General features: G+C 42.5%; 1 protein-coding gene across 1 annotated transcript in view; it reads right to left on the reverse strand.

The window, feature by feature from the left end:
* maml2 (mastermind like transcriptional coactivator 2) overlaps positions 1-14,838 on the reverse strand; it is a 93,369-nt gene extending 78,531 nt beyond the window's left edge. The window contains exons 1-2 of the mRNA XM_084064388.1: positions 14,718-14,838; positions 13,636-14,243 (exon numbers count right to left, since the gene is read on the reverse strand). Coding sequence (XP_083920514.1) covers positions 13,636-14,055 — 420 coding nt within the window. The 5' untranslated portion in view covers positions 14,056-14,243; positions 14,718-14,838. The remainder of the gene's footprint in view (positions 1-13,635; positions 14,244-14,717) is intronic.
* Between the last annotated feature and the right edge of the window lie 12,291 nt (positions 14,839-27,129).

Consider the following 27,129-nt stretch of genomic DNA (forward strand, 5'->3'; position numbering starts at 1 on the left):
AGTTTCAGATTTAAAAATAACAAAAATAGCAGATCTACAAGCGCGAGCTTGTGGATCTGCTATTTTTGATGCTTTTGTGTGACGCTCAGGGTTGCCAGATCTGCTTATTATAATTTCCCCGCAAGATTTTATTTGAAAATAGCCGATCTACAAGCTCACAACGCGTCGCATCGCGACGCGTTGTGAGCTTGTAGATCTGCTATTTTCAAATAGCTGATGTATTATGTTAAAGTGCTCATGTTGCCCATAGTCGCTTCTTTTGGGCTGGTTTTGGGCTGGTTTTCCTAGACCTGGTTGCTTGTTTCTCTCACAGAATCTGGAAACACTGGTGACGCTGTGGTGTGATCATGTAGGGCGTTAATTTACGAAAAAAACACAAAAAGTTAGAATGTATAGAGATCATAATTGATCGGGGGCCATGATGACACAATGACTGTGCTTCACTACTGCACTGACCCCTGACCAGCTTTCACGTCCGGAACAAAGATACGCACACAGAAAAATCCTCAGCGCTCAATTGAACTCTGAGGATGTACAAATGGAACCAAATGGACCCTTAACGGGTTATCTGTTTTGTGTTCGGGTCTTTGATTGCAGCAGAGAGGCATAATGCGTAACCTTGCCCTGCGTTTACATAAACAATTAATACATTTTTTTTGACCAATCATTTCTCTCTGTACCAGCAGTCATCATCAGCCACTGGATTAGTGTGTGGTGGTGTTTACCTGCAGAGATACATTGCCGTCTCGCTGTATTTTGGTGTTTTCACTGTTTGTTTTGGTAGACGGGGATGTTTTGGGGCTTTCATTGTTTTGTTACGTAGACGCAGGGCAAATTTACACATTATGCCTTTAAATTGACAGTCAGGGTTTTACTGTGAGGCGAGAGCAAAGAGAAGGTTGATGCTGAACGCCTCAAGATGCCATTCGCTCGGCCTGTCACAATCATTACGTTATCGCCTGATCGCAATTATTTGAGACAATCGCGATTTTGGATAATCGTCAATAGTTTCCATGTTGAAAAATGTTCATACATGAATCAAAGAGCCGATCTACAAGCTCACAAGCACCGCGTTCTGAGTGTGTAGATCACCATTTTTTTTTAAATGTAAAACACATTTTGAGTACAAAATAATTATTTATTACAAAATAATTATATTTTTTTATTTTGATTATTGGTTCCGGTCATTGCAGTCATTTATTTGTAAATGCTAATTTATCGGTCATATCTGCCCTGTGGAACTCTTGTTTACAAAGCCAAAAGGCAAACATAAATGTACTTTTGATTTATATGTTCCAATGGCCTATGCCAAAAACACAATCAAATCGTTAATCACAAGTATTTGTATGACAATGAATGCTCAAGTAAAAATGTCACGATGGGTGACAGTCCTAACATCTGCAGAGAAAGGCTTTCGAACAGAGACAACAACGTTGGACATACTGGCGGATGGATGGATCCTCCACAGGGCTTGAGAAAAAAAAACAGCCCCTCAGGACACTGTAGTGGCAAGAAGCAGCGGCGCGCCACCCGTGTTCCTCCACTTAGGCTGTATTATCCCATGAAGGCCGGGGATGAGACGGATCTGCTAAGCTAGACAGCCTCAGCAGCAGCCTTCAAAAGACAACACTCCTTGCCTTCCCCTTCGCCTGCTGAATAAAACATGAGACGTGTGTGCAGCAGCAGGGTGGGATCTGTGTGTGTCTGTGTGTGTGTGTGTGTGTGTGTGTGTGTGTGTGTGTGTGTGTGTGTGTGTGTGTGTGTGTGTGTGTGTGTGTGTGTGTGTGTGTGTGTGTGTGTGTGTGTGTGTGTGTGTGTGTGTGTGTGTGTGTGTGTGTGTGTGTGTGTGTGTGTGTGTGTGTGCGCGCGTGTGTGGTACTGAGGTTGGTTGCTTTAAGACGCCACTATTACAGATACAGCGGTGAGACACGAGTCTCTTTGATTTTTCGGCTGCACTGCATGGGTTTGCTGGAAGACCTGACCCAGTTGAATTCACGTGCGTTTTTCTCTCCCGTTTTCTACGAAACAATGACTAGTTTTAGCGTGGAATTCTTTTTTTCCTTTTCTTTTTTTTTTTAAAGAAATAACGTACGAGAATGAATTCCCTTTGGGAGGAGAGGGTAATGCAAGTCTCTCCAGACACTGAGAGATGTCCCAGATTCAACATTCCAGTTTGCTGCTGCTTCCATGTCCATGTTTACTCAACCCGTTCTTCTAACCATAAATCATACTGCTTTTATCAATAACATTTAAGGGGAAAACATATATAATGTTATCAATAGCGTCTGCATAGTGCTGCCCACAATGGGGATACTAACAATTAATAGCTTCATTCCAAGCGATGTGCAGCGATCTATTCCCTGTGCCAAAATATGTGCCATTATTTTACACTTTGGCTATTCAAAAATAGCAGATCTACAACCTCGTAGCTACGAGGTTGTAGATCTGCTATTTTTGAAAAATCGTGAAAATGTGTGCAAATCTTTAAATATATTGTTTTAACCCATTAAGACCTGGAACTGTGTCATTTTTTGATTTGAGCTAAAAAGCATTATTTTACACTTTGGGCTATTCAAAAATAGCAGATATACAAGCTCATAGCGCGGCACCGAGTGCCGCGCTATGAGCTTGTAGATCTGCTATTTTTGAAAATTCGTGAAAATGTGTGCAAACCTTTGAATATATATTTTTTTAAAGCGAACATTTTTAACTCAAATCTTTGCTTCATGGGGGTCCCTGGAACAAGATATTTTGAGATGGGGGTCCGCGGCCAAATACATATAAGTTTGGGGGTCCTTGACATGAAAAGGTTTGAGCACCACTGATATAGCAACATTATGTTTTTTCAATAGTGTCTGCATAGTGCTGCCCACAATGGGGATACTAACAATAGCTTCATTCCAAGCGATGTGCAGCGATCTATTCCCTGTGCCAAAATAGTTTTGAGGTTAATAGGCCTGTAACATCAACTGGGACCAATTCTTTTCTCACTGCAACAAGCAGATAGAAAAAAACACAATTATTAGTGACTCCCATTCTTAAATGAACAGTGGGGATTCTACGGTGTACTGCTTCTAGGGAAGGGATAGGCCACACCTACAGTGTTTCCCAACCTGAAGTCCGGGTCCTTCTTGAATCTTGGGGGGCCGCGTCATAGACCACTGGAGGGGGCGTGAGGGCCGTGTCTGCTTGGAGGTACTGTATAGTCCAACGTTTTCAACACGTTGCACAAAAATCTATCGTTCTATTTACAGAAACAGTCAAAAATAGTCTAGATTTTTCAACAACAAAAAAAACGGAAATAAATCACGCGTTGTGAGCTTGTAGATCTGCTATTTTCACTATTCGCCAATCGCCATATAATAAGTAAATAGGGTGGTTAACACAAGAGAGTGTGTGCGTGTGTGCGTGTGTGTGTGTGTGTGTGTGTGTGTGTGGGGGGGGGGGGGGGGCTGCAAGGAAAAAAAAGGTTGGGAACCACTGGGCCACACAAAGCAGGATTTTGACATCCACCATGACGTCCGAAACCCAACATATTACATGACAACGTTCCTCTGTTAAGTTTGTTTATTGTCGACAACCCTGTCATCTCATTAAATGGGTCCCAGCACACATAATGAGAGAACCCCCCCCCCCCCGCTCTCTGTTAACGAGGATGACGCTCGAGGAACACATGTTTCTTTACCGGTCTGTGACATGAGACTTTATATGCCACGAAAATACATATTATCTACAAGCTCACAACAACGCGTCACGACCCAATGCGTCTGTGAGCTTGTGGATCGGTTCTTTTCGGCAGGCAACAAGCTAAAAAGCATTATTTTACACTTTGGGCTATTCAAAAATAGCAGATCTACAAGCTCATAGCGCGGCACCGAGTGCCGCGCTATGAGCTTGTAGATCTGCTATTTTTGAAAATGTGTGAAAATGTGTGCAAATCTTTGAATATATATATTTTTAAAGCGAACATTTTTAACTCAAATCTTTGCTTCTGGGGTCCATGGAACAACATATTTTGATGGGGGTCCGCGGCCAAATACATATCATTTTGGGGGTCCTTGACATGAAAAAGATTGAGCACCACTGATATAGAAACATACGTTTTTTCAGAAAACTGTTGGAATTTAGGAGACATGTAGAATCGGCTTCAGGTCTCAATGGGTCAATGCTGATGACGTGAAGAGGAACACGGGGTCCACCGCCACGCCCAAAGGGAGGAGCCATATGAACGAACGCCCTACTGTTCTGGGATCAGGTTGTCCAGATCTCAAAACAATGCACAAGGACGCAGCGACGTGTCCAACTGTTTCCACTAGACATGCTTTTAATGCTACTTGTCTGGGCTTTAACCCATTGAGACCTGAAGCCAATTCTACATGTCTCCTAAATCTCAACAGTTTTCTGAAAAACGTGTGTTTCTATATCAGTGGTGCTCAATCTTTTTCATGTCAAGGGCCCCCAAAATGATATGTATTTGGCCGCGGACCCCCATCAAAATATTTTGTTCCAGGGACCCCAAGAAGCAAAGATTTGAGTTAGAAATGTTCGCTTTAAAAATATATGTATTCAAAGATTGTCACGATTTTTCAAAGATAGCAGATCTACAAGCTCGTAGCGCGGCACTCGGTGCCGCGCTATGAGCTTGTAGATCTGCTATTTTTGAATAGCCAAAGTGTAAAATAATGCTTTTTTTTTAGCTCAAATCTAAAAATGACACAGATACGTCCCAGGTCTTAATGGGTTAATGCAACGTCTGATGTCTAGCCCTTTGATGTTGATTGAAGGAATTGTGTGATGCATATGCCAAAGGAAGCGAGGTTGTGGAGTTAAGTCATGACATCTTTCAAGATTTGCTTCAACCACAAAACCACAACCACAAAAGGTTAAAGGAGTAGTTCACCCCCCCCCCCCAAAAAAATCTTATTTTCTATCAATTACGCACGCCATGAAGCCTTGAATTCATGGAAAATAAGTCATCCTCCCCCAGATCATTGTATTTCTACTAGCCGATCTACAAGCTCAACATGTAGATCGGCGTTTTTTCGCTAGGCGTTGTACGATGAAATATTTTTACGGATTGATGGATTCATTTGGCATTCATTCTTTAAGACAAAATAAACACTCAACACTCCTTAGGGCTCCACAATTAATCAAGAATAATCTACATAAATTGTGATTTTTATGCTTCACAATGATGTATCACGAAACATGGCAATTAATTCACTTTGCACTTCACCCAAGTTGAATATAACCAGAGCAATACAACCCATATCCCCATCAATCAGGCTCACAGAGGAACAAAGAAACCACAGAGGCCATCATACACACTGTACCATTTGAGCTCTATTCTGGGGCAAACATTCGGGCGAAGAGATTTGGCGTAGAGGGAGAATGGAGAGGGACCGAGTACAGAGCCTTGGGGGACCCCGGTCAAAAGAAATATGCTGCGGTTTAAGAAAAACAAGTTGTTCCCCTAACAAATTCATCATTCGTGATCATGATTAATAATCAGGATTGCAATATTAACTAAATCAGTGGTTTTCAACCTTTTTCATGCCAAGAACCCCTAAATGGATGTAGATTTGGCCGCGGACCCCCATTTGAAAATGTTTTGTGCCAGGGACCCCCAGAAGCAAAGATATCAGTTCATTTTCCCTTTAAAAAAATATGAATATTCAAAGATATGCACACTTTTTCAAGGTTTTTCAAAAATAGCAGATCTACAAGCTCGTAGCGCGGCACTCGGTGCTATTTTTGAATAGCCAAAGCTAAGAGGTTAAAAATTATTGTGACGCTATTAACTAATTTTACTGGGGACCCCCTGGTACTCCCTCAAGGACCACTGGTGGTCCCTGGACCACTGGTTGAAAAGCACTACCAAAACCATACCCTAGGTGGGGTTGGCGAAAGGGCCCACTCTGTGTGGAGTTTGCATGTTCTCCCCGTGTCTCCTAGGGTAGTTAATACCCTCACAAAAACATGTAGTAATCCTGGTCACTATACTGCCTCCCCCTGGTCAGACGGGGCGCCTGATGGAGGGGAAGGGAACTGGTTGGAATAACGTGTTCCTTCCACGCGCTACGTCCTACCGGGGAAACTCCCCCCCGGTCAGGTGACAAGAAGGTCAGTTGGCTCTCATGCATCGAAGGAGGCATGAGCTCGGCCCTGGCCTCCCTAGGCTGGTGGGGGGAGTGTAGTGCCCAGGAACACTTAGCAAATTGGCACCGGGTGAAAACAAAAACAAAAAAAGGGTTACAAAATCGAGGGATACAAATTAATAAAAAGAAAAAAAAGAAAAACACTGAACTAAATCATTGTTATTGGTTCTAAATATGGGTTTCGATATATTTTTTTCCGTGAATTGCCCAGACCTAACGCATGATCGGCACCACCATGCTGCTTGTGCTCCAGAGGCAGGGAAACAGTGGCTGGGGGGTTGGCTCTGGCACCGTGCTGCTTGCTGCTGGGTGGGCCCCCGAGGGGCCGAGCTAATTGTTCCGTATCAGAGCAGAGCAAAGACTGAGATCACACACACACCCTTTCCAGCTTTGAATCAGCCACTTCTACCACGGCCAAACACTGAACTGTGGAGCAGAACAGAACCTCCCCCCATCCACGCACTGCACTGCACATGTGCTGCGCACACACAAACACTGCATGTGCACATACACACACATATTCACACACATGCATGCAGGCGCGCACACACACATTCGACCCAACGATGATTCATTCCCTTACACCTAAACCCTGACCTCGAACTAACCTTCAATTCTGCTCTTTTGATGCTTGGGAGGACATTCTGTCCTCGTACATGTAGAAAAACAAGGCCCAACAAACACGCGTGCTCATGCATGTGCGCGCACGCACGCACGCACACACTGTTTGACATGTGTGACTACACAGCAAAATCCTCAGTATTCATTTGACTCCGAGTCATACAGTTACAATGTTGCTGCTTGTGTTTCTATCCTGAGACACACAGGTTTTAGGAGGGCATGGTCGAATCCGCCATTGAACAACAGGTATGAGCCTTGTGTTTGAGAGACAGATCGTATAATAATACAGTGATATCTTTTCATATAGCGCAAAACTATGGTTATGTATTGTAGAGCAGGAACCTGTCCCACAACCACCATCTTATGAAAAATCAAGATGAGACGTCCAGATATGAGTTTTTTTTTCAAGCCCTCTCCTGGCCAATGTCTAGCAAGGCCTTAATGGGTACCTAGTGTACCCTATAAGACCAAGGGTGGTCCAAATAAACCCACTTCATTATTTGATGATAAATAAATAGCCTATACAAAAAACAATTAAGTAAAAGCTACGATACCAAATCCTGAGAGGCAATTTAACTCTGAGAGTGCATACATTGACCCATAATGAGGGCAATTAACCTCATTAACCCTGATGTCTCTTTTTTGGGCAAATGTTCAAAATGTTCAAAATGTTTGGGGGGAGGGGGATCAAAATGCACCCCCCCCCCCCCCCCCCCCTGAAATAGCTATTTGTCGTACAACACAGTACTGTATAGGGCCTAAAGTGGTTAACCCTCACAATTTCTCTGTGTACTTTCGACGTGAACGCGGGCTGCCCCAGGACCCACACACATTTCCCAGATCTGTCAGTACAGCGAGCTTTAGGAAATAACAGAATCCTCCCATGTGCACACACAGGACCGTTAATCACCAAATGCATCCCTCCCCTACTGCGCTTTCAAGGCCTGTTTGACCCGGAGTAAACACGCAGCCAGGAAATGTATTCAATGGCTCTAAACATTTATATGGGGGCCTTTGCGCTTCAAGCGGTTCCACGGCCAAGGCATCTTTCAAGAAGGTGCTTAGCGGTGCCATTTGTTAAAGCCGGTATAATAGAGTATGACAACAATGCGTGGCATGCGACGAGCGGCACGGCACAAAGCGCTGTTTGCTGACCCCTCCGCGTGTCGTTGTGCATGCCGTATACACGCAAAAAAAAGGTGGTGGATGGATGCCACATCCTGGATCCGGATTAAACACATCTGCGGCTTGTAATACACTGCTACTATTCCCTTCTCTGAAATGGTTCTCTGCTGAGGGATTAGGTCTGAGATGTAGAATCAATAAATAGAAACATTAAATAACCAATCTTGGGGTTGGCCTGGTGGCTCAGGCGAGTTGGAGAGCGTGGCCGCGTGCTTCTTGTGAACGGGAGGAGTTCCCGGGTTCGAATCCGACACCCCCGTATTGTCTCGGCGCTTTTCTCCCCTATCTCTCTGCCCTTGGATTCCTGTCTCCCTACACCGTTGGTTCTCATAGTGGGGTCCGGGGACCCCCAGGGGTACTTGAGGGGGTTCCAGGGGGTCCCCAGCTAAATGATGGATAGGAACCAAATGGACCCTTATGGGTCTGTAACTCTGAGAGTGTACAAATGGAACCAAATGGACCCTAACGGGTCCATTTGGTTCCATTTGTACACTCTCAGAGTTAAGATAACATTGATTTTACAACATGAATTGGGGTCCCAGAGATAGAAATGCCATTAAATGGGGGTCCGTAGCCCTAACGCATGTCAAACTGGGGGTCCTTAAAATGTATCTTTTCAAATGGGGGTCCGTGGGCTAATAAGTGTCCATTTGGGGGTCCTTGACATGAAAAAGTTTGAGAACCACTGCTCTACACTGACCTGATCTGAAATAAAGCATATAAATGCCAAGTCAAATAAACTCAACAAATAGACTATTAATAAGCAAAAGCTTTGAGTCTGTATGTTTCTTAGAAATTCATTCAGCCTCCCCTGTCGGTTCTTTCCAATTCCACCTAAAATAACATCTTCTGTTAATCTGGAGTCAATGAGCAGTGAGTAGTTTAGCACTCTTCACCTGGCGAACGAATCCGACAAATTCCACGCTGTGTGAACAACAGTCGATAACACACACCAAGTTATTTCACTTCGCTCAAGCCACGGTGAGGTCTGTGTGTGTGTGTGTGTGTGTGTGTGTGTGTGTGTGTGTGTGTGTGTGTGTGTGTGTGTGTGTGTGTGTGTGTGTGTGTGTGTGTGTGTGTGTGTGTGTGTGTGTGTGTGTGTGTGTGTGTGTGTGTGACACATCCTACTATAATTCCAGTAACCTCTGTAGTGGTGGTGAAGCTACCCGGTTCTCCTCACTGGCTGGACCAATTGCTCTGATTTTGCACACAGCCATTGACCATTACCATCTGAACTTAACTGTGAAGCCCGTTTTTCAATTTCATCAAATCTCAGCTTCTTATTAGCGTTTATGTGTCAAACAATGTCGCCTCCCGGGTTGCCAGATCATGTGCGCATATCCCCCCACGGATGCGCTGCGCCGACCGGGTATGGTCTAGTATTATTAACACAGACATGCCCAGCAGGACTCCCATTTCCTCCTCGCCTTTCTCTTACTGCGCTGATCAGCTTTCTATTTTCTTCCATGTAACAACGCTCCACGCCAGAGTCAAATTAACTCCATTGGAAATAGAACACGGCAGCACATGAACAGTGGATCTCATGCACGTTATCACTGGGTCTCGCCCGCGTCTTGCTGCATGGTAAAACCCTCAGTGCTCATCTAACTCTGAGTGAACAAAATGTAACCAAATAGATCCGTAAGGGTTCATTTGGTTACATCTCTATTAACCCATTGAGACCTGAAGCCGATTCTACATGTCTCCTAAATCTCAACAGTTTTCTGAAAAACGTATGTTTCTATATCAGTGGTGCTCAATCTTTTTCATGTCAAGGACCCCCAAAATGATATGTATTTGGCCGCGGACCCCCATCTAAAAATATTTTGTTCCAGGGACCCCCCAGAAGCAAATATTTGAGTTAAAAATGTTCGCTTTAAAAATATATATATTCAAAGATTTGCACACATTTTCACGATTTTTCAAAAATAGCAGATCTACAAGCTCGTAGCGCGGCACTCGGTGCCGCGCTACGAGCTTGTAGATCTGCTATTTTTGAATAGCCCAAAGTGTAAAATAATGTTTTTTTTTTCAAATCTAAAAATGACACAGTTCCAGGTCTTAATGGGTTAATACAAACGCCTAGTGTTGGACTTCCGGGTTATCTGCAAAGGGGTGGAGTCTGGCTGTTACCGTCTCATTCTTTGTGTGATTCTTTGTCTCTGCTACGTTATGTTCTGACCACGTCATTTCCTACACATTTAGCCTACAAATTGATCATGCCTGGAGCCTTTGGATAGTGTACTTTTAATCGTTCGGTATACATTTGTATTCGTTATTTGGCCCCTATTTTGCCTCCGTAGCGAACTATTCTATCCTTCTTCTTCATCTACTTTCCGCCACACTGGATGCCTTACGGCACTTTGCAGCATCCCACAGGTCGGGAGTATAACGCAGTTGATATCAAATCTCAGGTTGTGTTATTAGCACACATAGCTTAGCTCAAACAGCTTAAACATCAACTTCTCATGGCTGTGGGAGAGAGCGCACATCCCCGGGTAGCACAACGGAGCACAGCGTCGAGACCCCCCACGCCAGCGAATGCTTCGCGGACCCCCACGAACCATTCTCTGGGGGTCCGACGAACCATTCTCTGGGGGTCCACGAACCATTCTCTGGGGGTTCTTTGTCCGCGGCTGCGGACAAAGAATTCTCAGTGAATCACAACGCGTGAAGCTGACCTGTGTGTGTGTGTGTGTGCGACTCCACACCCTGCCCACACATAACTAGAAGTCTGCAAATATTTTGAGTGTGTGCACTCTGCGCCGATCTGTTGTGCGGCCTCCGTTATTGCATCGTGTTTGCCATTAACCCATTAAGACCTGAAGCCGATTCTACATGTCTCCTAAATCCCAACTTTATTCTGAAAAATGTATGTTTCTATATCAGTGGTGCTCAATCTTTTTTCATGTCAAGGACCCGCAAAATTATATGTATTTGGCCTCGGACCCCCATCAAAAAATATTCTTCATGTTCTTCAATAACTTGGTGTGTGTTATCGACTGTTGTTCACACAGCGTGGAATTTGCGGATTCGTTCGCCAGGTGAGGAGTGAGCTAAACTACTCACTGCTCATTGACTCCAGATTAACAGAGGATGTTATTTTAGGTGGAATTGGAAAGAACCGACAGGGGAGGCTGAATGAATTTGAAGAATTCCCCAGCTAAATTCGTTACAGCATAACAAATTTGTTTAACCACTTTATATACATCATGTGTATATACATGCAACACATTGTGACCTTGTAGTTCTATCTTTGCATGCTATCGAAAATGTTTCGAAAGCTGTACATTTTGATGTTTGATATTTTGTATTGTTGTTCGTTGCACTTGATGTCTGTCCAGTTTATTTGAGTGTTGAATGGACCACAAGGGAAACAAGCCTTTTGGCTTAAAAATAAATAAATAATTGGTCATATTTTTAAACATTTTAACAACAGAAACCTTGTAAGGGGAGGTCCCTTGCGCAAATTATTTTCAGATGGGGGTCAGTGGCCAAATAAATATTAATTTGGGGGTCCTTGACATGAAAAGGTTTGAGAAACACTGAAGTCACAGAACATGGATTAGACCGTTGGTTCTCAAACTTTTTCATGTCAAGGACCCCCAAAATGATATGTATTTGGCCGCGGACCCCCATCTAAAAATATTTTGTTCCAGGGACCCCCCAGAAGCAAAGATTTGCGTTACAAATGTTCGCTTTAAAAAATATATATTCAAAGATTTGCACAAATTTTCACGATTTTTCAAAAATAGCAGATCTACAAGCTCATAGCGCGGCACTCGGTGCCGCGCTATGAGCTTGTAGATCTGCTATTTTTGAATAGCCAAAGAATAAAAGGTCATAATTATTCTGATGCTATATTTACACATTTTGCTGGGTACCCCCTGGAACCCCCTCAAGTACCCCTGGGGGTCCCCGGACCCCACTTTGAGAACCAAGGGATTAGACTGCATCATGTTGACCAGTTATACCGTCATGATCCGTGCTGCCTGTCACAACTTGTACCCAGTGCCTTCTTTCTTTCAGTCTCAGACTTTTGCTGGAAACTGCTGGTCTACGAGCCGAGGCCCCGACGATGTTTGTTTTTCCATTAAAAAGAAAGCTAAAGCAGAACCATGTGAGCTCTCACCCCTTTTTTTTTTGGATGTTCTACTGAAACATTTCTTGGGACGTGTCCCATATCGCCTGCAGTCTGGATGTCAAACTCCCCTGGTGCACATTCAAAGAAAACAACTGAATAAATCTTCACATCTCTTAACAGATGGCACACAGGAAGTGAGTGCTATCAGTGCTCCCAGGGACACCAGCCTTTCCTCCTAGAAGGGGCTGGGCACTTAACCCAGAATATATGGAGACGCATAGTTGGAACCTCTAAGCCAGTGGTTCTCAACCTTTTCAGGCCGCGACCCCCCAACATAATCATATTTGAACTGTGGACTCCCCAAAATAATCATATTTGAGTTGAGACATTACATTTAGTTGGACTCGGTTCCACAGATACATATTGTGAAAATATCCAAATGGTCTAGTAAAGGTCTTTTTTCATTTCTTTTTTTTTTTAGGTATTAAGAAGGTCTTATAAGTCCTTAAATTGTCACTTTACTGTGGTCTGGGGACCCCCCTGGGCGGTCCCATACCCACAGTTTACGAACCACTGCTCGAAGCGACTTCACCTTGCTGATGTAGGTTAATCGAATAATAAAGAAACAAGGTTTTTTTCTTTTATAGGTAATGTTTTCATATGTCAAATATCAACGAATCGACACGAAAAAAATAAATACATTTTTTTGATTAGTCTGAAAATAGCCGATGCGTTGTAGTAGTTTTGTAGACCCATTTGTAGACCCCTGCCTTCTTCTCTTTTGTTTCATAATCGTTCATTAATCACAATCGAGGTAAAAGTTTGAAATGATCATGATATTGATTTGAAGTCATATTGCCACAGCCCTATAATATCTTCGTCTTATAACCTGGATTCAAACCCAGATCTCAAACCAAATGTTCATATTTTCATATGTTTAACAATATCAATAAGTATGTGGCCCTCTTAATAATATAGTTTTTTTTAACTGTGAAAAAGAAAAATAGTCACTTAAAATGTATCCATTTGTAACTCAGAGTAAAAATGTAACCAAATGGTTTTGGTTACATTTGTAAACTCTCACTCTGTCAGAGTTGAGTTAGCCAGGATTTCACTGTTTAAATGGTGGAACATGTCATGTTGTTTCAACAAAACATATGAAGTCCAATTATCAGGGGAGAGCTGAGTAAACAAACTCTACTCGTGTGTTGTTTACAGTATGAGAAAAGACATGACAGGTAACTGTCCTCCCTCAAGAGACAGCGTTTTACACACACACACACACACACACACACACACACACACACACACACACACACACACAGTATGAAATATCTGCAGTGTTTTAAAACGAGACAACAGGGTCTATTCAATGAGCTGAACAAGCTGTTCAGTGTTCATGTGTTTGGGTTCTTTGAAGCCACTGCACAGTAGCCATGTTGACATGATTGTCAACCAAATGCAAAACATCTCCATGGCCTACATGACCTGGGGAGTGTTGGGTACCACATCTCTCTCATCCGACATGAGTATTTTCTCTCACGTCTCACAGTGTCACCATTATCACATTCAACATTAAATACTCACAGCTATCCGCGTGTTGATCTTCTGCTCGCCCTCCGAGGAGCCTTGGGGCTTCTGCTCTCCGTTGGCGCCCCGGTTGTATTCCGGAGGTTGCTGGTTAGAAGCCGCCCCCCGGCTGCCCTTGGCCTTCCTGTTCCCGGGCCCCTGGTGGACTATGTTGAGGAGGTGCAGGGTGCTCTCGTGCTCACGGTCCGAGGTCTCGGCCTGACCCCGCTGGTAGCGGTTCTCACAGGTGGAGTGGTGGCGTCTGCACAGCTCTATGCGGGCCCGGAGGCGCTCCACGATGGCGCTGTGCAGCTGTGGCACCGCCGAGGGGCCCCTGTTAGGGCCCCCTCCGCCGGGCATCGAACCCATGCCCAGTCCCCCCAACATTGGTATGAATCCCCCCGCGGTGGGCTGCTGTGCGGGAGTGGCTTCTCCCATCAACACCACCGGTGGTCCCCGGTGAGAACTGATGATGACAATGGTGATGGTTGGTGGCCCCCGAGAAGTTTATGAAGAGGAACCTGTGTCCACTGGGCTGGAGGAGAGAGGGGCCCCAATGATGCGTTCATGGAAGGAGGCTGGTGGTCTAGGGGCCAGGTTGTGGTGGTCTAGGGTCCAAGCTGTGGCTGTGAGTCCATTGAAAGAACATTGGCTAAAATATGTGCGCGAATGACTGTGTCAGCATGTGATAGAAAGAAACAAAAAATAATTTGTTCACTTTATAAATACAAAACGTCCATTTGGTTCAGTAGCATTCCTTCTCAATGAATCCCTCCGAGACTCGAGCTCCTTTCGCTCAGAAATACATTATATTCAATATGAATCCTTAGGTTCATTTAAAATCCTGTCACGCAGAACTTATCTTTCCACAAAAGAAGGACTCGCGGGTACATCAACATCACTGGCGCATCGTCCACCTACTTTATCTTATTAATCAAAGAAATAACATTATTAATCATAAATCTAAATAGTAGACCTACTTACTACAAATCCCAAACTACGCGGATCGCAAACAATAAGACATTCCGAGGAGGTTTACATTATAAAAACCACTAAACTTCAACACTCACGACATGTTTTTGCCATTATAGTCGCTTTACCCGCGTGTTGGTCCCGCGTGTTGATCCGATCCGTCCGAACCTGGCAGCAGAACTAACGGCACCAAGACGCACGGAACCGTCGCACCACGAACCGATCTGTGTGTGTGTGTGTGTGAGAGTATGTATTCCATTGACAGTCATTTGTCCGAATGGTGCACCGAGCTGCTGCTGCTGCTGCTGCTGCTGCTCACAGACTCTCATTGTATGAACATTCCTCTCCACACAGCGGACATTACACAGCATGGCTTGTTGACGGCGTCCACATGCACCCTCTAGTGGCGCGAAGGGTGAACTGCCCAGCATTAGCCCTGGGCCCAGTTGCATCACCTCACACTAAGTTCAAACTTAGCCTAGTTATAGCTTAAACACATCCAATCCGGGAAAGTATCTCTGTCAATTTAGATTTCTTTGGCTATTCAAAAATAGCAGATCTACAAGCTCATAGCGCGGCACCGCGCTATGAGCTTGTAGATCTGCAATTTTTTGAAAAATCGTGAAAATGAGTGCAAATCTTTGAATATGTATTTTATATATATATATATATATATATATATATATATATATATATATATATATATATATATATATATATATTTTTTTTTTTTTTTTTTTTTTTTTTTTTTTAGATTTGCACACATTTTCACATAAAAAACAAAAAAATAGCAGATCTATATCTGCTATTTTTGAATAGCCAAATAAATCTAAAAATGACAGAGATGCTTTCCCGGCTAAATGGGTTGAATGGCTTTTTTAAAAGCCATTTAAGCTATAACTAGGCTAAGTTTGAACTTAGTGTGAGGTGGTGCAACTGCATGGCCCCTGGGCGTTAGTGAGTTCTCTCTAACGCTCTGCCAGGTGCCATGCTCTGACATAGACCTAAAACTACACTGCCGTGCGAGGTCTCCGTCTTTAGTAAAAACAAAGAAAGCTATTTCGCTACTCACCAAAATAAAGGCTGTTTTTTGTTGTTGAAAGCCTATTTACCAGGATGGGAAGCCTCTCAGGACCCCACCTTCTCTGTATAATAGACTTTTTGGGCAGAAAATAAAATATGTCCGCCAAATGATTTTATTCACTCCACTGCGCCCTCTACAGATAAGATTACCATTGACCAGATCTGTAGAGGGCGCAGTGGAGTAAATACCTCTGTGAAGTAGTTGGTAGTGATTCTCAACCATTATCATTCAATTAAGCCCCCCCCACCTTCTCAGGGCCCCCTGGGGGGCCCCCATGTTGAGAATCGGTTAACTAGTATAGGGCGGCGAAAAGGCATTTTTTTTCTAGTGTCTGCTTATATTAGTTAATCATTTACTGTATGGGTGTGGGTTATGTGGTCTTGTGAAGGACTGCCGATCAATGATAAACATAACCTCGCTGTGGTAGACCACGTGCTACTGAGAATTAGTGGTTCAAAAAATGTCAACAAAACACGCGTCCTTCTTGGTGACATTATGGATATTTATGTGGAAGGGAGGGGTACTTGGGCTGCTCCCAAACCAGTACTTGTGCACAGGCAATTAGCCCCCACCCCATCAAACCAAGTTCAATACTGCTGTCTTTTCTATCCTTTATGGTTCCTTTTATTCACCTGGTGCCACTTCCTTTTACCAGTGGTGGACAGTAACAAAAAAAAGTACATTTACTTGGCTACTGTTTTTGAGAGTATCTGTACTTTACTTGAGTAGTTGTATTTTTTGGATACTGTCACTTTCACTCAACTCCACAACACTCAGACACACACAGTTATTGTGCTTTGTAATTTGCACTTTGAATACTTAAAGGCATAGTGTGTAACCTTGCCCTGTGTTTATCTACAGTACTACATTTCTTTACCCATCTTTTCCCTCTGTACCAGCACTGCAGTCATCAGCCACTGGAGCAGTGTGTGATGACTGTGTTTACCTGCAGAAACATGTTTGTTGGTTGCCCAAAAACATCCCTGTCTACCAAAAACAAACAGTCAAAACATCAAAAGCCAGCGAGAGGGCAGTGTGTTTCTGCAGGTAAACAACACCACACTACTCCAGTGTGTTTCTGCAGGTAAACACCACCACACTACTCCAGTGTGTTTCTGCAGGTAAACACCACCACACTACTCCAGTGTGTTTCTGCAAAACACCCCCCCCCCCCCCCCCCCAACATCAAATTCCTCTTTTGGGTCTCAAGCTAAAAAGTTTGGGAACCACTACTTTATTAGACAGAAATGTAAACAGCACGAGGTACAGTCAAATGTCAACAGTAGGCTACCCCCCCCCCCCCCCCCCCCCCCCCCGCCCCCACCCCGCACAGGAGTAGAAAAGTAAACCAACTGTTTTAAGCATTGTCTTGTTCAAGGACACTTTGATGGTCTAGTTTCAGAACCAGACTATATATCTCACTGCCCCAGGAATGGTCACACATTTCAAACTGATGCCATATCCAGCCCTTATCCACTGACCACCTATCAGTGGAATAGCTTTTTTTCCAATGATTCCTTGCATTTTGGGTGCATATTTTGGAATTCATTAAAGAAAACACAATTCATAACACATATGTGTGAGTCTCTATGTTTACTGGATTTGTGTCCCAGATTTGCCTCTTTTGGCAGCGTAGCAACCGGGAATCAACAGCATTAGGCCTACAGGGTTTAATTCAGTTTATTCATGGCTGGATATGCCATCTCATCAGACTGACAGCTTGCTAATGACACTATATTATGACACTATGTTATAGTGTCATTCTCAGACCATGAACATGAATTCTAAGACCGTGAATTCAGAAAATTATATGTTAAAAGTATCCCTACATTACAATTACAATTTACAATTCAGACATTTAGCAGACAATCTTATCCAATTAGTAGAGTAAGTAAGTAGAGTAGGCTAAGCATGAACCCTATTCAACAAAAAAAAATAACTTGGAAAATATTGTAGTGGTGCAACAGTTAATTTAACTAATATGTTTAATCGATCATATAAATATTATTCGATCATTTAATACTTTTAAAATGAATAATCAATCAGTATTTTCATCATGTCATTGTAGGCAAAAACTCACAAAATCTCAAATATAGTGAAAATAGCAGATCTGCTATTTTCGATTGTACGATCATTCAATGAATAAAACAAAAAGATATAATAATCGCTTTGCAGCCCTACAATAGTCAGTAAAGAGCACAATGTAGTGCCTCAAAGAAACTAAACATCGAATCTAGCGTCTGTCCAAACGACATGCTAGAATGTCTTTCCCCCAATCCAACCATTGATGAGGGCCAAGCAGGGATGCGTTGGGTCCCATTTCTATTCACCTGTTACATAGGCTGTGTGTTTTCCACTTCCTGTCGATTTCATTGGATATCATTGGTCATCTGACCAGTTTCATTGGATTTCATTGGATCAAATCGAAACACACAGCCTATAGGAAACAGGTGAATAGTCTTTGGAATACCTGGCCTGGGGCTTGAACCCCGACATCCCAATCTCAGGGCTAACACCCTATACCACAAGGCCACTTATTATCTACTGTTATGCAGTGGTGGAAAGTACATTTACTTAAGTACTGTACTTAAGTACAATTTTGAGGTATTTGTACTTTACTTGAGTATTTCCAATTTCCAATACTTTTACTTCTACTCCACTACATCTCAGAGGCAAATATTGTACTTTTACTCCACTACATTTAATTGAAAACTTTAGTTACTAGTTACTTTTCAGATATAAATTATGATATAATGAAACATACATTAACCACTTTAAACCTATTTTATACCTATTTGAAAATAGCCAATCTACAAGCTCACAGTGCGTCGCATCGCGATGCGTTGTGAGCTTGTAGATCTGCTATTTTCAAATATTTAGTACTTTTACTTTTGGTACTTTAAGTACATTTTGATGCCAATACTTTTGTACTTTTACTCAAGTAAATTTTTTAATTCTGGCCTTTTGCTTGTAACAGAGTATTTTTATATTGCAGTATTGGTACTTTTACTTAAATAAAGAATTTGAGTACTTTTTCCACCACTGCTGTTATATGTATCATGGTCAAATTTCCAACTGACTGTCGTGCAGCCTCACCCAGTGGAGTGGTCCCACTAGGAAGAGGCCCTCCTCTGAAGGTGGTCTAATACAGGGGACAGGTGTTGATTATGTGGTCGGCAGTCTGCTCATGCTACCCCGCACGCACCTGCATGATAGATAACACTTCTTCATGGACGATTTGAAGGCCGCTAACTGGCCACTGAGCTGGTTGTTGTGAACTTGTAGATCTGCTATTTTGGAAATTGTTTTACGCATTTTTGAATATTTATTGAATACATATAATACTAATATGAATAGTAATGGGGGTCCGTGGCACAAAATATTTTCAGGTGGGGGCCTGTGGGCAAATACATATCAATTTGGTGGTCCTTAACATGAAAATGTTTGAGAACCACTGCATTATATATGATACTACAAAGAAAGCCACCAGGAATTTGTTTAATGTTTGGTCTTCGACTGTACCTCCACAGGCAACCTTGGAAGGGCTACTTTTCTATTCAGCCGCATATTAATTATTCACCTGCTTCTAAATAAGTACCAGAGGAGACAGCTGCGATAGAAACAAGGTTAGTGTGGGGGTCTCCATGGGCCATAGAAGAACCACTGCCTTGTGGAATTAATGAAGCCCCGCACACACAAGGGGAAAAATAACAGTCCTACAGAAACCCCACAGGTCTAACTGTGAAGAAAAGCAATGATTCAACAAGCCTTTTCAATTCAAGCACCCTCAGTTTGATATGCATTAGGTCAGGGGCCCCAATTTGATTCCTACACTGTTCCTACACTGTAACATCCTCAGTTCTCATTTTACATTGAGCGTACCCTTACCGGTCCATTTGGTGTCATTTGTATACTCCTAAAGGCTCATTTAGTTGCCACCTATCAATCATTTAGCTGACCCCCACGTTTAAACCACAAACAACTATGTATACGTCACTAGCGTGTAGGGTTGACGACTACCTGAAATTCATTTATGGGAATCATGGTCAGTATCATGGCCAGTATCATGTCAGTATCATGGTCAGTATCATGGTCAGTATCATGTCAGTATCATGTCAGTATCATGGTCAGTATCATGTCAGTATCATGTCAGTATCATGTCAGTATCATGGTCAGTATCATGTCAGTATCATGGTCAGTATCATGTCAGTATCATGGTCAGTATCATGGCCAGTATCATGTCAGTATCATGGTCAGTATCATGGTCAGTATCATGGTCAGTATCATGGCCAGTATCATGTCAGTATCATGGTCAGTATCATGGTCAGTATCATGTCAGTATCATGTCAGTATCATGGTCAGTATCATGTCAGTATCATGGTCAGTATCATGTCAGTAACATGGTCAGTATCATGGTCAGTATCATGGTCAGCATCATGTCAGTATCATGGTCAGTATCATGTCAGTAACATGGTCAGTATCATGGTCAGTATCATGTCAGTATCATGGTCAGTATCATGTCAGTATCATGGTCAGTCTCATGTCAGTATCATGGTCAGTATCATGTCAGTAACATGGTCAGTATCATGGTCAGCATCATGTCAGTATCATGTCAGTATCATGGTCAGTATCATGTCAGCATCATGGTCAGTATCATGTGGTCAAAGGGAGACGTCACGTGACCCATTGGTTTCTACATACCCGTTTTGAAGCCACTTTTTCGACAAATTAAAATGCACCACCTTGTAATTTCCCAGCGTCCAGCGTGTCTCTTCCTTAATCCCCCTTCCTGAATTGGCTTCATATCCAGCAGAGCTTCCTTGCCGCCTGGTTTCAACCTGTCATGGATCAGGACTACTAATCCTTTATCAATCAGAAATACATACATACATACAATTCCAGCTCATTTTCCCTCCTGAAAATCATTGTGTTGTCCAGTACAGTTCTGCAGGAACAGTCAAATGGTTATCGCTGTCCTTCATGCATGCATGTCACTCAACTTTGTAAATGTGTCCACCAGACGGTGCTGAAAGCGCGGGTTTGACAGGTCAAAGTTTGTTGGTGTTCTTCGATCTGTTGTCTCCAACCAGGGGAGGGCAGCAGACATGCATACTACTGCACTGGTGGTGAACAGTCCTTTGGTTCTCTCATGTTTTTCTACATGCATTGTTTACAGCATTTAGCTTGGTAACTGTACAAATGTAAACTGGATGTTTCATGAATAAAAATGTCTACAATAAATACTTTGATGTCTATTAAAATACTTTTTCAAATTAGATCTTCAATGGTAATTAACCTGAATAAATAAAGACTAATAATAATAATTAATAATAATAAACAAACAACAACAACAACAACAACAACAATAATACTACTCCATGATAGTAAAGCTTCGACACAGAACTGGTTGCATTTCTTGATTTATTCTATGTCCACAGTTTAAGTCATATAACATAATACAGGAATAACAAAGTTATTGTCATCTTGTGTATTCCAAATGTACGGTACCACACTACCATCACAGTGGCATTGTTTGGCATATTGCTTCACAAAAATCAAGACACTTTGCATACATTAAATGTTAGTAGAGACATTTTCCTTCTTTTTTTTCCTCTTTTGTCTTCTTTTTTTTGTACACTTATCAACTGCTAAACATACAATAAATTAATAAATTAACACACAAGCAATCTACAAATGCTTTACAGCAGTAGCAATAACAGTGGTTAAAAAAAAAGCTAGCTCTACCAGCGCAGAGTGTCAGCTCAGTGAAGCAGGATTTATCGTCTCAGTCGGGTGGAAACCTCATATGTCCAAAACTGTTTCTTTTCAGGATTCAAATTCAAAAACAGCAAAAGTAGCAGATCTACACGCTCAAAAACGCGTCGCTTCGTGTCGAGTTTTGAGCTTGTAGATCTGCAACTTTCGATGCTCCTGTGTGACGCTGTAGCATGATCAAGTAGGGCGTTAATTTACGGAAAAAAAACACAAAAAGTTAGAATACGGAGATAAGAGGTTTCTGCCCGAACAGCGACGATTTATACTTTGTCTTATGACGGCGTGGCTCGCTGAAAATAGCTAATCTACAAGCTCACGACTCACCGCCATGCGACACGTCGTGAGCTTGTTACAGACTATTTTCGGCGCGTGACGTCGTCACGTATGACGGAGTATAAATTAAGCGTGACAGTCCGACAGTAGAGCCGAGTGGTGTAGGCCTCTCCTGCTCAGTAGAGCCGAGTGGTGTAGGTAAAACCTTGGACCAAAGGGTGTCAGAGATTTATGTTATTCATTCTGAGACTTCCGGACCTCTGACAGCCTTGTGGCCACTTCCCACAGTTAGTGTTTGGAATTTCCGTGTTCCGTACTCCTCCATAAATGTACACATTTAAAATATAAAGTGCTTTACCCTGAAGCCACGGATGTTAACCCGACCATACAGGCTCTTTGTGTTCTGTAATATTCTGCATTGCTTAATAAAGAAGTGTTTTAATCCCCGCCTGTGCCTGAATGCCATTGTATTTCCTTGTTCCCGTCGAGTGTAATACCGGCTCTCACCTGCTGCGCCACAACTTCCGAGACGGATATAATACAGCTCAATGTCAAAGACATTTATCTAACAATGCAGAATATTATGGAGCACAGGGCCCCTAATGGTCGGGGATTTAGAATTTGTGCATTTCTGGAGAGGTACGGGCATTACGGAATTCCAAACACCATTTGGGGAAAGTGGTCAGAGATAAACAAATGTCAGAATCGCCAAAAGAAAAATCTCTGGCAGCCTTGGCCCAAGGCTAGTGGTGTGTATAGGTGTCTCCTGCTCCGTTAGCTTGTGATTTTGTTTTTAACATTACTACAACTCACAAAATCTACCACGACACGAACGTACACACAGCTCTTCCATCGACAATAAATTACAACTCCTGTTTCACTTACATTTCAGAGAGTGACAAGAGAGAGAGAGACGGGGCCATTTTTCAGTCTTTGATTTGCCTTTGTTAACCACTTAAACCCCATATGGTTGAGCGGAGTCCCTCAGGGCTCTTTACTAGTGTCTTTTCTGTTAGTGTGGGGAAAGCTTTCGCTGAAAATAGCCGATCGGCAAGGGTCGATCTGCTATTTTCTGCGAAAGCTTTCCCCACAATACGGATGGTGGGGTTTGAGTGGTTAACCCGCAATCCCCCCTCTGCCTCCCTCCCTCCCTCTCTTCTTCTTCTTCTTCTTCTTTGGTTGCGTCTCAGGTCCTTACTCCGCTCTGTCCTAGCTCCTCTATCCTCACCCCTACAAGGGGTTGTATAAAGAACGAAAGGATATCTACAGTATTATCAATTTAGATATGTTGCAAAATTGGAGCAGTTTAGATTTGATTTGAGCACTCGTAAAATGTGATCTACACACATGCACATTATAATTTGAGCCAATAACCTGTAATCCAATCACACACACACACACACACACACACACACACACACACACACACACACACACACACACACACACACACACACACACACACACACACACACACACACACACACACACACACACACACACACACACACACACACACACACACACACACACACACACACACTGAATTTGAAGTCACACAAAGGAAAAAAGTCACAGAAAGATCGACAGTTTATTCTTTGTGACTTCAAATATCGATTAACATGTGTATGAATATTTTATGCAAGTCCAAATTTCAATCTACACGTTTGCAGATCGCATTTTACGACCGAAACGCTGAATCTGATTTTTTTTGCTCTAAGTGAAGACAGTGTGCGGGACTCCCATTTTTTGCTCTTCACGAGTGCTCAAATAAAATCGACAAGCTCTCGAATGTGTTGTTCTACCGTCATACTGTTTTTTACTTTGTACATTCATGGGGAAATACGGGCATTAAAAAACACGGATATTCCAAACTCTTTTTGGGGAAGTGGCCACAAGACTGTCAGAGACAACACAAAGAATCGATCAAAATAAATCTTGCAGGTTGTCCTTTCCTTCTTTACATGACCTTGCTGGAGTGAGGACAGAGGAGCCAGGACAGAGCAGAATGACGGACATGAGACACGGCCAATGAGTCACAGTTCACAGCTGGAAGGAAGGACCTTTGCCAGTGTTTAAATTCACCTGCCAGCCGTTCGAAAGCACGGATCATAAAAGTCTAATTCTGGGTTTGTTTCACTTTTTTTGTTTCGTTTTCTTTTTCAAACAAAAATAATATACACCGCGACAAACTTAGCTTAACTTTTAGCTCGACAACAGCCGTCTTTGTTTTTTAATCAGTAATCGTTTGCTTGCCCTTATCAGTAAAAAAATAAAGGTAAAAAGAATACAAAAGCAGTAAAAATGGTACAAAAAGCATTAAGATGTTGGATCTTAATCAAACCGTTAATAATACCACCTTAGTACTGCATGGCCATGTGAGTCAGTGGTTCCAGACCACAGTGAAATACTGGACTTCATTTTTGGACGACAAACAAAACAAAAATCTAAATGATCTTGTCCTAAATACAATATGGCTGTGTTTACCCGTCGCAAGTAACATTGTGAATAATCATATTTGTTTCGAGGAATACGTACTGTATGTGAGATTTTAAAACGAGGAATGAAAATATAAGGCAATTTAAGTTTAAGAAATGCTTATTTTTTTGTAACTATTTTGTTGACAAATCTTTGTGGCAAGCTGCATTTTCAGGAAGAGCACAATGTTATACTTCACTTTGTAGTGCAGTGGTTCCCAAACGTTTGAGCTCAAGACGCCAAAAGATACATTTGGTCTCTCCCCGAGACCCAAAGTTAGAGTTAAGCCCTATCTCTAAAATAGTGAACATTTCGGATCTACAAGCTCACAACGTGTGAGCTTCTAGATGTGCTATTTTCACTATTTCTTAAAATGTTTTTAAATGTATGGTATTTTTCCCAATATTATTTATTTATTCTGGACAAAAGCGAGATATTCACTCAGGGACGATAACAATTCAGAGAGAGACGGCCCATTTTTCAGTATTTTCTTTGCTTTTGCCCCCAAAAAATGGGTCCTAACCCACTGTTTGGGAACCACTGTTGTAGTGCACTATTTTCTCTGCCTCAGACTAGTGCCTCAATGTGCCTCAACAGTAGGCCTCCAGCTACATCCACACAAGACGTGCTGGAAATAGGTCATTCTATTAATATGCCTGTTGAAGTCGTCGTTCAACAGAAGTGGCTGTAGTGCATGGCATATTAAAACCCTTATCAATAAATCAATGAAAAAAAGCACGGCTTTGGTACGTATGGTCATTTTTCTGCAAATTCTGCAATACATAAATATACCAGCCCCCCCTTTCCTGCTGAGCCTCCACCCTCGAGACCTTCCACGTCTTTTGAGAGGTAGAAATGAGAGAGAGACAAACAGAGGAGAGAAAATGACACACAGAGAGAGAGAGAGAGAGAGAGAGAGAGAGAGAGAGAGAGAGAGAGAGAGAGAGCTATGCGCAGGATATCTGAATTCATTGGATATTATACTTTTCCTACATTTTGGGTGAATTACCTTCATGTCCTCCACGATGAAATGCATCAGAGCTAAACAATGAAAACAACTGACCACTGGTGTCCAAATGAAAAGGAACAGCTTTCTTCTTGTCCATCTGGTTCCTTACACTGTACATCTGGGAGTCACTGTGGCTTTGACCTGTGCAGTGAATTATCTGGCCTGCAATACAAGGGAGGACGGCTTCTTGAACACGTTTTTTTCTGAGATCACACTCTTCCTTTGTCATTTGAAGTTATCATTAGGGGTTCTGACACGGGTCTTTTTTTTCCTCCTCATGGCTGTTTTTATTCCTCCCCCCCCACCCCCCTCCTACCAGACATGCACTGCTAAGCTGAAACGATTGCCTGCAGCAGAAAAATAATCTCTTCACTGGTTCTGCAACTCTCAGCACAAAATGCTAGATTGAAGTGAAACGCAGGGAGCCCTGCCTCTGTTCACCAAATGAAACTGTGTCTTGGCATTCCTGAGACCAAGTCATCGTACTCGCTCGTATTAGTATGGTTATCGACTGGTTACACTGTATGTGGCGTTAGTTTTTTTTTTCTCGTTTTTTCGTTAATGGCAGCAATTAGGTAAATAACCTACACGATGCACAAAAGCACCAGGCTGTTTTGCAGAGGTGATCGCAGGGTCTTTTTGGGAGGGGGGTGGGGGATGGCGGAGACGGGGTTAACCCATTAAGACCGGGAACGCATCTGTGTGTCATTTTTTTCATTTCTTTGGCTATTTTTTAAGAAAAAAAAAACGTGAAAATGTGTGCAAATCTTTGAATATATATTTTTGTATTTGAGTATATACTGTACGTTTGTAACTCAAATCTTTGGTTCTGGGGGATTCTACAAATGTCTTCTAAATCCTAACAGTTTATTTTTTTTTTGTATTTGGCCGCCGACCCCATCCCAAAATATTTTGTTCCAGGGACTCCCAGAAGTTAAAAATGTAAAAAATATATATTCAAAGATTTGCACAGATTTTCACTATTTTTTCAAAAATAGCAGACCTACAAGCTCATAGCGCGGCACTCGGTGCCGCGCTATGAGCTTGTAGATCTGCTATTTTTTGAATAGCCAAAGAAATCTCAAAATGACACACAGATGCGTTCCCGGTCTTAAAGGGTTAAGTGAAGGACGCTGCGTTTTTTTCTTTTTTTTTTGCAGAACACAGATTGCACTCTAACAGTCGGGATAATATTTTTCGATATACAACGTCAGCTGTCACGCAGTCTGGAGAGAGCTTTGGCAGAGATGCGTGGTTTTCATGGCCTGATATTAGCAACACGCCACGGAGACACCGTCACAGAGCAGAGGCGTATAGGATACAGTAGATTATGGCTTTTTTTAGTCCTCCTCCTCCTCCTCCTCCTCCTCCTCCTCCTCCGACGTCTGTAGTCCTTCACAACCACAACAAGTGTTCCTCACGTAACAGTGACAGAGATGTGATATTGGACGTACATGGAATAAGAGCGGACGTGTTTCTGTGTGTGCGTGTGTGTGTGTGTGTGTGTGTACTTGTATTACTATACTTATGAGGGCCACATGTCCCTAAAAGTATAGTCGACTTGGGGAAATAGAAATTGTGAGGACAATTTTCCTGGGCTGTTATGGTTAAACAAATATATTTTTACAGACTTACAAACAGGCAAAGATTCAGGATGGGGTAAGGATTAGGATTAGACACTTAGAGGTTAGAGCAGGGCTGGGCAACTTTGATGATGGAGAGGGCCACTATTTTACCACACTCACTCCAGAGGGCCACATTTATTTATTTATTATTATACTGTCTCTCTGTATTTTAACTTTTTTCTTCATTCTATGTCACACAAAAGTAGCAAAAATAGCAGATCTACAAGCTCAAAATGCGATGCATTTTGAGCTTGTAGATCTGCTATTTTTGCTATTTTTGAATTGGAATTCAGAAT

The sequence above is a fragment of the Gymnoscopelus microlampas genome (assembly GCF_963454915.1).
Source record: "Gymnoscopelus microlampas genome assembly, chromosome: 8".
Taxonomy (NCBI): Eukaryota; Metazoa; Chordata; class Actinopteri; order Myctophiformes; family Myctophidae; genus Gymnoscopelus; species Gymnoscopelus microlampas.